General features: G+C 40.5%; 1 protein-coding gene across 8 annotated transcripts in view; it reads left to right on the forward strand.

The window, feature by feature from the left end:
• Positions 1-13,541, forward strand: part of FGFR2 (fibroblast growth factor receptor 2) — a 129,480-nt gene that overhangs the window by 42,328 nt on the left and 73,611 nt on the right. For 5 of the 8 annotated variants that reach the window (XM_059730070.1, XM_006266125.4, XM_006266127.4 and 2 more), the window contains exons 3-4: positions 6,647-6,913; positions 7,510-7,584. The exons of the other annotated variants lie outside the window; for them this stretch is intronic. In XM_059730070.1, the coding sequence (XP_059586053.1) occupies positions 6,647-6,913; positions 7,510-7,584 (342 nt within the window). The remainder of the gene's footprint in view (positions 1-6,646; positions 6,914-7,509; positions 7,585-13,541) is intronic. 8 annotated transcript variants of the gene reach the window in all.

The raw sequence follows: 13,541 nt of genomic DNA on the forward strand, positions 1-13,541 counted from the left end.
TCCATAAATCAGTTTGACCTGAATCAATTCAACCAGGTTTATCTTAAACTAGTTTTTGAAAACTTTAATCAGTTTATGTCTATCTTCTGTCCCTAGCCATATACTTCAAAGAGCTATGAAGTCACCATGCATGCTCTTTTTGTTTCCTTGGTCAGGGGAAAGTTTTAAAAAAAATTTTTCTTTCCCTCCTCCAGTGAGACCAAAAGCATGACTCTCACACATTATGAATAAGGGTACTTGGTTATCAGATCATTTCCAAAAACTGCAGTTAGTTGTTTAAATGCTCTGTTCTACCAGGCATGATCCATATCCTGGTATTTCTAGCCAAGATTCAATATTGCTGAGAGTAGTTACTTACCTACAGGAAAATGCAGCATTAGCACTTTTTTATTAATAACAATTTTCCAGCCAGTATTATTTGAGGTAGAGAGTGTTGCATAGATTCATTTTTTGTGAAGTTTCCCTCCTTTCAACTGATGGAACTCTTTACTATTCCCTCAGAATTATTATTTCTTTGATGCTTAGGAAAACAAGTCAGGAGTGTAATATTTTCCCTTTCCCATGATGACATTGGCAAGTATTTCTTCTGAAGGAGATTAATTTTTTTTCCACTGTGTTAATATATGTAGTATGTGATAGAAGATGACATGGTCCTGTATGCCCATACTGTAACTATTTGCTGTTGCTGTAAATGATGTACTCATTAGGTTCTGGGTGTGTAGGATATAGGATAATTTAGCATCTTCTGCAAATTTTGACTTATAAGGCACAATAATACACTCTCTCTCTCTTTCTCTATATATATGTATATGTATATATAAATTTAAAATATATATAATTTTTTTTCTCATCCTACTGTTTTCATCTTACCTCATCTGTTGATAAATCATCAGATGAAGTACCCACTTCCTTTCAGAATAAGAATAGTAGCACTAAGGAAGATGTCAGGGGAAAATATCCTTCAATATATTTGGGAGTCTGCCTTCTAACACTTTGTAAAAGTTTCTGTGTTTTGAAATACAGCAGCGTATGTAATTTTGTGCAGCAGCCTCCATAAAAGATTGAGCGAGAACTAGACTCCGTGAGGCTTTTCTGCCTGTAATTATTGTAGTTAAGTGCAGTTTCCACTCTTTGTTGCTGTTTCTTTGGCAAACATTTAGAAAAAGGATAATTCTTCTGATGATTTGATATTTGTAGAGAAAATAATGGTGCTCGCACTTTCCTGAGGCACTCCTGACAGCAGAGAGTTGTTTGTGTTCCCAGACGATGCTTATAAGGGATTGAGATGTGAAGTATTGCATCAGAACAGCAGGAGGCATCTTAGTTATGCCTGACTGGGCATTTGGAAAAGATTGGGATATAAATGAGGAGTAGATGGTTGAAGTTCAGTAGATAAAGCTGAAAGGATTCTGGTAGTTTTGGGGAAAGTAAGTGGATAGAATATGCCCAATCTTCCTTCTCTTTACATGGGGTCTGCTCACTCTTTGTGACCTGTGTTTGAAGTCTAAGGTGCAGGAGGGTCCCTGGGTTATGTTGATCAGATGGCAGCAATGATTGGAAATGCCCTTTTTCTACTGTGACCGTTCCTATTGGATCTATAATTTTCTACTTTAAGCCATAACAGGGCATGTTTTGACAGGATACAGTGGGTCATGCTGGAAATCAGTCCATCAGGTTGGTGGATACAGCAGTGGTCACCTTGGTAAATGTTACTTTCCTGGGTGGATGGGCAGGACATGGCGCCCAAACTCTTTTATCTATAGTGGCTGTCAGTTGGTGCCCTACAGCCCCATCCCCCTCCCCCCCGCCCCCGCAGGGGTAGGTGGGCTATGCTTGGCCCAAGCGGTCAGCTCCAGCCAAGCAGGGAGGTGTGCTCTGGCGCCCCCCAGCTTCTGGCCTGGGCCACTGCAGTCATGTGGCTGCATTTCCAGAATCAAAAGTGAATGTCTGTTCACTTGCTTATTGGTTCAATCTACACAGCTTAGATTAACTCGGGAAGATTGAATCAGTTCAGCCTCAGATTTTTTGATTGTGTACGTAGCCTAGTTGTTTGGTTGTTCATGAAGCCTTTGGAGAGAGAGAAGCCTTTTGGGGGAAATGGTTTTGTGCGAGTCTTGTGGATATCTTTGTTGGGGTTAGGTATTAGCTATTTGGCTCTGTAATTTAGTATCTGATGTGCCTACAGTCTTAAGATATGCAGCTTTTCATTAATATTTTCACAAATTGAGAATAATGCTAATAAATTAAGAAAAATGTTAATCTTTTAAAAATGGTATCCTTAAATAGAAACATACTTAGGGATATAGTTAAGCATCTTACAGTTATATAAAATAGAACTTTAGAAATGTTCACAGTCCTCACGTCCGGCTATTTGGTTCTTAAGCAAAGAGTGTTTCTATTTACTATCTGTTTTGGATGGTGTAAGCCAGTGGAATAGCTCGCTGTGGTACCCTGGGGTGCTTTGAGATCCTTTCAAGGGTGCGGCGCAATGTTAATACTGGTAGGTGGGTAAACATGATTTACAAGATAAACCCAGAGATTTCACATAGTGTTAAACACATTCTGTCCTGTTGTTTTTCTGAGTTCTTTGCAACAGTAGGATAGCTAAGTATTTTAATTTTTTAAAATTAATTACATAATTTTAGTAGCCGAATTTTAATATAAATAGCCTTATGCCAGAACTTCCTCTCGCACACAAATATTTATCAGTTTCTGATGAAGAAGTGGGCATGATGGGGTTTATGGCCATAAAAATAGGAAATAATTAAGAGTTGCAGCTCTGATAGGTTTCCTTTTTCACTTAAATTAAATTAAGCACAGGCTCTTATTTTAATTTCATCCCACCCAAATTTTGACTATGTCAACGAATGAAAACTAAGAGCTGGCATTTTCTGAGGGGTGCGTTGAGCCAAAAAAGGTTGCGAGCCACTGGCATAAACCATGCTGAGAGACTGAGTGAGGTGAAGGAGAAACCCCAGTCTGTCTGTTTAATGTTTATCTCTTGACAGGCCCAGTTTTGCAAGGCAGTGTTGTACAGTACCTCCACCTCTGAAATCATAAATATGCTTAGATGAAGACATTGCTTTCATCTCTGGCATCAAATACTGTTGTAACTAAGGGTAGACGGTTTGTGCTAACATACAGGAGAAGGGAATTTTTTCAAGAACTAAAAATGTTAACAGAACTGAACACACACATTTTTTAAAGCAAAAAGACATGTTTGTCACATCGCTTAATGCACCTCTGGAGCTGCCCTGATATGGTAGTGGTAAGTCTGACGCAAGACCCTGACTAGGAGAGAAATACTGACATAACCGTGTCTGCCTTGCCAAGCTGGTTACAGTAAACGGGCAATTAGCAAACTTGCTGTTACAGACCAAATTTGGCCTCAAAGATGCAGAGCTGTGGAGGAGGGAGTTAGTAAGGTTTGCTGCTCCAGCGGGGGAGAGGAGCATAGCTGCTATGTCACTATTTGCAAATTTGGTTGGTTCTGTGTGAAGGTAATGGTTTGTGGCCCTGCCTCTCCCCCATAACCCCATCTGCGACCCCTAATATCTAGGACTCTGAAGCAGCCCTTATATGTAGAGAAACAAAAGGCTACAGTTGAGGCAAATCCCATCAAAGAGGCATGGGAGAAACCAGGTATATGAGCAGCCTCGTCTGTCTTGCAAATTTGCATCAGGTGGGATTTGGGGAAAAGCCACAATATGAGCTGAAGGGTTGGGCAACAGTGTGTGAGTGCAACTTTTGGCCCTATTTTCTTGGCCATCAATCTCATCTGAATGTAAAAATGTTCATTGACTGGGTGCTGAGTGCTGGGGAGGGGTTAATTTGGTCAAGTAAGGTAGCTTAGAGGTTGGCTGGAACCTTTACCAGTTGAAACTTGCAGACCTTTCACTGTGAAACTCTTGGACAGGATAATGCTTCGATATCCCACCTGTTCTCTGTTTGTATTTGGGCACTATTTCAAAACTCACATTGGAAAAGTTTATAGGCAAACGTTATAAAAAGTGACAGTCTTAAGTGCTGCTATATTCTAGTTTGGCAACACAAAGCCTTACCTGAAATAACTCACTATTTCCAAACATTACTTCATTATTTCATGACAACCCTCCACGCTGTTATCTTTCTGGAGATGATATTCTTAATGAGAGATGCATGAGGTCCAGCTCAATATTTGAGCAGTCTGTTATTTCTTTGGTTTATTAGTCATTTTCCTTTTAAAGCTGTTGTTAAAATTGGACTTTTATTTTTGTGTTAACAGAGTCCATCTATATTTTATGTTAGTAATTTCAAAAGGACCATAGCTAGGGATGGATTCCAAATATGGTTCATCTTTGATCACAGCATGAGCAATCTACTGGATCCAGAAATTTCTGTCCATTTGCTTTTGGGGCTATTAAGTAAAAGCCCCATTTAATAAAGGGAAGGGAGTTTGAAGAATGCTATCTTCACCCATGCTGGTATTTTAAAAATCTATGTAAAGTCAGTTTTAAAGACCTCTGTGAATTGTTGGCACAGAATAAACTGTAAAAGAAATTTATTTCTGCTAGTACTGTGCAGTGGGGCCTTCACAGCAAACTCTTTAACTCCTTTAAAATATATGGGTATATTGTTTATTTTTAAATGTCACACATTTTTTGGGGAGGGGCACGAGGCTTTTAGATACAGGTGGTGTTATTTATTTTCTTATATTAACCCTTTATTGATACAAAATATATGGAGAAATAACTTGTGCTCCATCAAGAGCTTTTTTAACCACAATATCTGGCACACAGAACAACTTCACATTCGAAATCAGAATAGCACTATATGATTTTATGAAGTGTTAATGTTTCTAAAAATGCTATCTTAAAGGTCTTGCCTAGAAAACTCTATACTAAACTGAGCATCATTTTATTTTACAAAAATCTTGTTATGGGAGTGCCAAAAGTGGAGGCAAAGTTGTGGTGAGGAACATTTTGTGCTCGGAAAAAGTTGTGAAGGATGTTGGGCTTGCTTTCATGGAGGAAAATCCTGCAGACCCTTTTGTCCTTAGTTCAGGCAAACTCCCTGTGGAAATCCATGGATTTACGCCTCTCTAAAATATGTGCAAGGGAGAGGAGAATCATGACCCATAGGCTTTAAGTCTTTTGGTATAGTACAGGGGTGGGCAATTATTTTGGGCAGAGGGCTGCTTATTGAGTTTTGGCAAGCCATTGAGGGCCGCATGACAGGCAGACCAGGGCAGATTAATATTAATTTTCTAAAGTTTTTAGGGGCCTCGCAGGCCAGATAAAATGGCCTGGTGGGCCGCATCTGGCCTTCAGGCTGCATTTTGCCCACGCCTGGTATAGTATGGTATTTAAGTGCAGGACAGTGTCAGGTTGTTTTACCAATGCGTGTTTTGGCAGACTGGCAGTGCAGCAAGTCTCCATCATTGACCAGTTCAAATTTTCTATTAGCCTCTTCTAGAGAAGACTTGGATACACAAGGAAAATGCCGTGTCTTGAGGATGAGGGCATCTGCCTCAGGACTCAAGAAAATTTGTTCAGGCTATGTCGCTTCTTTTACTTCCTACTCCATTCTTGGGAAAGGAAAAATAAAAAAAGGATGGGAGACCATGACATCTCCAGGAAAGAATCTCTATGGGGCCAGCTCTATATCGAGTCCTCCTTGCTGCTGCTGAGGGCCTAGGACTTTGTGGGTTTTTAAACTCTGTTGCATTTGTTGCTGCAAAAGGAACCGGTCCTAAGTGCTAGAACTCACTGAGGTAGCCAAGAGAGATTCACAGACTTCTTTTTGGGTTTCTCCTCTTTTTGACCATAGCAGCTATGGAGAAATTACATTTTTAAAGCAAATTCGTTTGAGGCAAGTTGCTATTAAGATTCTTGAGTGGCTTTTTCCAGTAAGCAAACTGATGGATGAACTGCATCATTTTGAACTTGTGTACATCTTGAGCTTGATAGCTTCACTCAGTGTTACTGGGCTTATATTCTACTTAGAGACTATAAAATAAAAGGTTGAGAGAACAAATGTAATGGAAGAAATGACTGTGTGTTGGAGCAGAGAGCTGGCAGCACAGAATACAAAAGTGGAGGCTTTGAAAAAGGTACAAAAGGGCCAGAGAAAAGTAAAGTGTTTATATTGAGTATAACACACCCATTTAATCCAGTTTAGGTTGCTGTGTATTTTTGTATTTTCCCCCTTCCCTCCAAATTAATTTCTTATGGGAGAAAATATTTGTTCATTTAAATTGCATATGTGAAAGGTAAATTAGCTTTGAGCCCCCCAATTTTTTTGAGATCTTCAGTGTCTCTGACTTGATTACATTCATCTGTCTATCTTAGATTGTTTCACCTAGTAGTAGGAAGCATTTGTCTGTGCTGTGCCTCTTGGTAAGGAAATAGCTACATCAGTGAAAAGAGGACGGGCCAGTACCGCTTTGGTGCGGGCCACCTTTGTGGTTAATGTCTCGCAAATAAAATCTGTTCCATATTTTCATGTTTTCAGTTTTATGAGGCAGGTTGCTGGGAGAATCTGGTAATGGAATATAGATTTTTTTAAATGATTTCTATGGATAAAAGGGGCCTTCACTGACTTTTGTTGGAAATTCTCTCCTTTCTTTTCTCTTCCTTCTGTTTCCTCCTTCCTTCCACCTTTGCAGAGCCTCCAACCAAATACCAAATCTCTCAGCCAGATGTATATTCAACACTTCCGGGAGAACCACTTGAGTTGCGCTGTCAGTTGAAAGATGCCATCATGATCAGTTGGACTAAAGATGGGGTCCCATTGGGGCCTGACAATAGAACAATGATTATTGGGGAATATTTGCAAATTAAAGATACTACACCAAAAGATTCGGGCCTCTACTCTTGTACAGCTGTTAGGACCTTAGAAAGTGATTCTCTGTACTTCATTGTAAATGTCACAGGTAAGTGAGCTAAATGCAAGCAGTAGCAATGTCTTGCACGTGGTAGCATTTTTGAGTATGGAAAGTGCTGCATAAAATGATACTCTGTCATAACTTGCCTTTCATAGTGTTAAGATTCATGTTTCCCCTTCAGAGCAGATTCTGAATCAGAGTAAATTTGCAAATGCTTTACACCAGCTGAAGATCTAATCATGTATTTTATATCTAAATAGAAATATAGAAATATACAGTGAGATGATAAAAAAGCCCATTTTTTGTGTATATTCAGATTTTTCATATTGGGAGATCTATAAATGTCTCCTAGAACTATGCACCCATTGGTACTGATAGCTTTGCATGGTGCTGTGTTGTTATCCTGTGAGACCATTATATTTGATTGGACCTGTTAAGAGAAGAATTGGAGCAAGAGGGAAATAGATTTTTTCTGAAATTAGCAAACTGGCTTTGAAACCCCTATAACAGTTCAGATTCATTAACCCCTTTTATTAGATTTTGTCAAATCTAATCAAAATGGACCCTGTTTAGTGGTCTAAAATCTAGAAAACTGGTGCTTATTCCTATAAAATGCATTAAAAGATGTATTCATCTTTGTGCAGATGCTCTATCATCTGGGGATGATGAAGATGACAATGATGCCTCTGAGGACTTTGTGAATGACAACAACCAGAGGAGTAAGTAACAGGACACTGCTGGAGATGACTGGCGGGATACATATACAAAATACCTTCTAACTCTTTGCATTGCTACTTTTGCTTCTTGGCTGTTCTATGCATGTGACATCAAATAACAATAACTTTTCTACCACTTTCTCTGTTTCATGACTCTGACATGCAAAAATAAATTAATAAACTGATACTTTTCTACCCAGTTTACTAGTCTGTTCTGTCTGGCTTATTTAGCTTTTCAGTAGTTTTATTTCTTTCTCCACTTAAGTCCTTTTTGTGATATGGGTTAAAAACCTGTCATCTGTCTAACTTCCTGCTTCTGCATCTGTTTTGACATCTATTAAAGAAAAAAAATCAGATTGAAAATGAGTTAGTTAATGGTGGTTTGGAACTTTTTTTGTTTTTAACTGAGCTTTAATTAGTCAAATCCTGCAGTTGTTACTCAGTTAAAAAAAAATCCCATTGGAGACTGTAGACAATGGGAGACAATAAGACTTCTGCCTACTAAGGACTTCAGGATTTGGTCCTAAAGAATGCACTTTGGCTGATTAGCAATCCAAAGCAAAACTCGTATATTTATGGTAGTTAATTAAGGTGAAAGCAAGTTAAGAGTCCTAAACCTATATGGACATTAAACTTCATTCCCTTTAGACTATTTATAGAAATATTAATAGGGTCTAATTGGAGAAATCACTAGAAAGAAAACGGTAAAGCATGTATTAGTTACTTATTGGTTTCATGGTAAAATGATCAAATCCCTGTGGATTACTGGTAGTGTGTCATTGCTTCTACTTTATAGAGTCCAGTGATATAAGGCACGCGGTAAACTAATATGAAATGTAATGGTCATTAGATTGCAGGTGTCATATACCTAGAAAGTGTAATAGTTGAGTGCTACATTCATTCTTCAGACTGCTTGTAATTAGTTCTTGGTTGGCATATATTCTACGTAGCTGAAGTATTCATTCAGATGATTAACTACCAGTGTTATTTCAACTGTACTAGTTAGATACTGCTGTATATAACTGCCTCTGTTCTGAAGCTGTGAAACATTAGATGCTATTTAAAATGATATAAGTTCTTAGCTGACTGTTTGGCCCCTGCCATCTGTTAGTGTGATTAACTCAGTCTGATTCACAGGTGCAGCTTGAAGTGGCTGAGATTAAGCAGCTGTAATGCTGCCTTGACAAAGGAATGCAGTGGCAAGAATAATTGGCAAGTTTGGAAAAGGGACATTGCCTTTTAAAACAGACATCTATGCAGTACTTGGGAAAATCTCTTTATTCCTGAAATTATGCATGACAGCAGAATTCCTTGTTGTCTCTTTAGAAGGACACCCATGTTACTGTCCTCATTTTTTTTTTTATTTACACACTAATATTGCCGAGTTAGTAAATACAGTGCAGCTTTCAATCTGCGCTAAAGCTGGGGGAGAATTGCTGTGAATAAATGAATTTTGTTGATGGGTAGAGCCGGCGAATGGAAAATGCACAGAATAGCATGCTTTGTCTGTTTACTTAACACATGCGACTTGCTCTGAAGAGGAGTAAATACGAGTAAAAACAAATGTCTAGGCGTATACTTTGTCACACAAGTGATGCTGTTGTAATGTGAGGCTTTGTTATAAGCCACTGCTAATAAATCTTTGCTGAGAGGAGTGTGAAAGACTTGTGATGATTTTAGGCTGCCATTGATAGATTGTGCAGATTAGTAAGGGTCACTTGTACTCCCACTGCTCGAAAAGGACGGTCAGTGATGGCTTTGCATATCAAAAACTTTTAACACAGGGGGTAAAAAACTATAAACTTTTTAAAGTATGGGGGAATGGCATCCTCACTCATACAGACAAGCCAGCACTAGAGTTCTCTCTTTTTTTTTTTTTTAACAAGGTTTCCACACAGGACGACCTACCTCCGGCTGTGGGCTAGCGACTTGGTGGCATGGCTCTAGAACCAGGGGGTGAATGCTCCCACTGCCTACCTCATCCCCACTTTTCTCTGCCATCCACTTAAGTTGCCATTAGTGACCAAGGCTCCCAAATCTGGTGGCAGGCAGTGGGATAAGGGGGAGGTTAGTGATACCTGTGTTCACCCCTGGTTTCCAGAGCTGCACCAGAGAAGTAACTCCAGCAAGTGCATTGACAACTCCTGCTGGCCACAATTAACCCCTCGCATGATGCCACTTAGACAACCCTTCTGTAAGGTAGTGGGACTCCGCCTTAAAGAGTTGATTCAAGAAAAGGTCCTGAACTTGTCTGGTGAAGCAGCCCTGCCAAATAATGAAAGATGCCAATGCAGTGCATGATTGTTGTAGTGCTGCAACTCAGTGTGGCAGTATCAGAGCTGGGTGAACTTTAAGGTTATATTTAGGGTTTGGTACCTTTGCTGACATCAGCAAGTTGAACATGGGCTGAAAGTAGCATACCTGGGATCCTCCAACCCATATGCTTTGTTCCTTGTTCCCTTTTAATATTTTATCTTGCGCCCAAATGCTGTGATTGAGAGAGAAAATACGAGTTGAAAAACAGCTTGAAGATAGCTGCCTGAGGAGTTGGAAGGGTTAGAACTAGTTTCCCTTTGGAGTGAGATGCTGATTAGGTTACAGAGATATTAGGTCTACCTGAGGCTTTCCCACCTGCACTTGATCTCCATACAAACTTCTGAAGGGATCATACCGTAAACCAAACTTCAGGATTCAATGTGCCCTGCAGTTGTCTGTAGAGCCGGCCCGAGGACTGGGCGATGTGGTGCAATGGTCACAGCAATGGTCTTTCCTGCCTCACCCCAGGCAGGAGGAGGGGTGCTCAGCCCAGCTCACCTCCCACCTCCAGCTTCCTGCCTGGCACACCATGCCACTCTGCTTTGTCGCTGGACTGTGCCCTGTGCCCCTGCCTGCCTGCAGCAGCACTGCTGACAGTGGAGGGGGGGGCGGCATCAGCCCTGGGCAGGGGGGAAATGCCAAAATACAATTATCTCGGGGCACCATTAAGGCTGGCTCTGGTTGTCTTGTAGCCCTACAGAGGATTAGGTTTTCTAGGTTTCCCTTCCTGGCTCCTGTGAAGTACAGAGGAGGATTGTGGCCATACCTTTGCCTTCCTGTGCCTTGTATGCATTAGGCACAGTATGTTGCTCCCATGACCATGACCCTGTCTGAAATGAAGCAGGGGAGCTCTGGTCAGACCTGCTGACCTTGCTATCATTACAAGTGGACCCTGAAGAACTGTGTGCGTTTCCTGAGCTGCATTTTGAACACTGTAGATCTAAGATAGTTTAACTGATAATTTGCATATAAATTACAGCTGTGTTCATTAAGGGTAAAAAATGATAACTAGAGCCGTTTTGCATTTGCTGTTGAAAACAAAAGGCCATGCTCTTCAAAGGTTGTTGCTTGTTGATGAAACAATTCTGATAAAGTGCAGCTGGCCTGCCATGTTAATTATGATTTGATGAAACAGGAAATGGCTGCAGTGCCTTTTAGGAGAACCAAACCTTGGCATTCTTAACCCTGCTTACTTAGAAATAAAATAAAGCTTTGGGGGGGATATTTTTATTTACTGTTTTAAAATGGTTGTTCCTTTTAAAATACTATATATATGACTCTTCATTTACACATGTATTTCTTGTGATCACAGTTTTCTAAGGCAGGTGACTATATTTGTCAATAAAAGCCCACATTTTTAAAGGGCATGCAACTCCATGCATAGTTGGTAGGTGGTTTAAGAGCTCAAAAGCTTTGAAAATCAGGCTGACTTCATTTACGGGACTGTGTAGAATTGGGAACCTAAATTTGGCAACTCAGTTTGATCATTTTGACCTGCAGCCCTTTTTAGTGAATGGCACGTACCAAACAGAGCAAAATATGCTGCCTTCTATTTTGAGTGTCAGAAAACAATGGAAGGAGTTTGTTCCAGGCAGCATCCTGAATGGCTTTTTATTACTTCCAGCTTTTGTTTAAGTGATAGGACGTGTGAAAAGTGTGGGTTGATCTGCCCTAACATGAAGTGCTCTTTTCACAAAATAGTTTGGCAGCTCAGACTTCCTCTGTAGTGTGCTAGTGATTTGCCTCCATCTTGTTCTTTAGGGATGCCTCTAGGCGATGCAGGGCTATTCATCCCTAATGCTGAGAATGTAATCACTGTCATTTTCTGCTTGATCGCATTATGATGAATACACCGTTGACACAATGGGAGTTGAAGCGTTCTCATCACCTTGCAGAATTATGTCCTGGCTCCCAGCTTGACACTTGATTAGTACATGAATACTACCTGGGATAATCATCCATATGACATGTACACCTGTCTGTTTAGAACTGGACTGGGGTCACTGATTGCCATTGGCTACTGGGTTATCATTAGGCTGTTACTAAATTGGACTGAATTATATATCAATGAGAGGAACTGAATCTAAGACCAGTGCCATGAGCATCTGCTTCCTCCCTCTCCGCCTTTTAAACCATTTCAATCTAGCTAAGTTGTTTTATATTGGCCATATGAAGCTTTGCTTTAAAGCAGACTATATTTAAACCTTTCAGTGTCCTTATTAAACACCAGAGGATATCCAGAAGGAAAAGCTCTGTCTATGGAGCGATAACAGTCATGAAAAGGTTCAAACTAATCAAAGAGTATGGAGTGGAAACCTGCTCGAGGGAGCATCAAAAGTTGGACATCTTGTAGAAGTGGTCTTCAATTAAATATCAGATGCAATTGTACTGGAGACCTTGGGCTATTTTGATGTGGTCACTGAAGACACTGCCTGTCACCGGCTAGAGGTGGTCTGCAGCCAAACTTCACTGTCTCTTATACTCCTATTTGTTGGATCCTTTTTTCTTTAAAGCTGGAATGTGAAAATGCTCTAGCAAAATGGTCCTCTGGGTTGTTTTATTTCAATTTTGCATGTATACGATTTGCCTGATTAAGTGTAATGTGTTGGCAGTCAAATGCAGAGAGGTCAGTGGGATATTTTCTTCACTAATGAGAGTTTTAAAAGCAATCAGTAATTCTCACTAGGGCACCTAGTGCTTATGCTGTGACAGCACTCTGAGCTTTAAATAGATGAACCATAGGGCTATGCATTTTCAAATGTCTTGTTAGTAAAGATGGTATGCGACTGGTATTGCTTGGAAGAGGAGCCCATGGATTCTTTGGTTCAGCAGAGCTGGTTAAAAACAAACAAGCAAACCAACCCTAAGCCAAAAAACCCCCCCACACATGATGCTTTTACAGCTTGAGGAGTTAAAACGGACAAACCACCACGTTTTTTCTTTAATTTCAAGAAATCACAAAACGAAGATGGATGCCACAAGTCTGGAAATATTGCTGCCTCCCCCAGCCTGGTGAAGAATCAAGGCTCATCATTTTAATATGAGATGCTTCACCTACTACTCTTTTAAAAATACTGACAATCAGGCTTTGTTTTAGGGACTTTTTTTTCCCAACTGAAGTTTGGATCCTGTCAGTATTGGTTCCGACGTACCTGGGGGAAGCATTCTGCAGATGGTTTGGGTCCAATCCTATACGAGGAAAAGATTTACACTTCCTTCATAGCAATTTGAAGGGGACCACGAGGAATACAGATATGGGGGTCCTGTAGCCATCACCAGCCACTTGCCCCTACACTCGCATTGTATGCCTGAGTCTGTGCATGCCATGGACATGACCAGTGCACGCACGGGCTGTGAAGATGTTGGCAGAGGTATAGTGATGGAGCTCTGTGCCCAGGGCAGCTGTGTGGCATGATCATGCAATCAGCAGCAATGGCTGCTTTTGCATCTTCCCCACGAAGGTGTCGCCTGGGGCTGCTACCCTGCTTTCCCTCCTTCGGTTATGTGACTGCTGCTGAGTTGGTGCTGTGCAATTAATAGGGAGACTATCCCTATTAATTGCTTAGGGATATGCGTAAGTGGCTGAGTAGTTAGATCACTTGTGCATTTTCAGTTTGCTGGGCTCCTAGATTAGGCCCAATGAC

The sequence above is a fragment of the Alligator mississippiensis genome, chromosome 6 (genome assembly GCF_030867095.1).
Source record: "Alligator mississippiensis isolate rAllMis1 chromosome 6, rAllMis1, whole genome shotgun sequence".
Classification (NCBI taxonomy): Eukaryota; Metazoa; Chordata; order Crocodylia; family Alligatoridae; genus Alligator; species Alligator mississippiensis.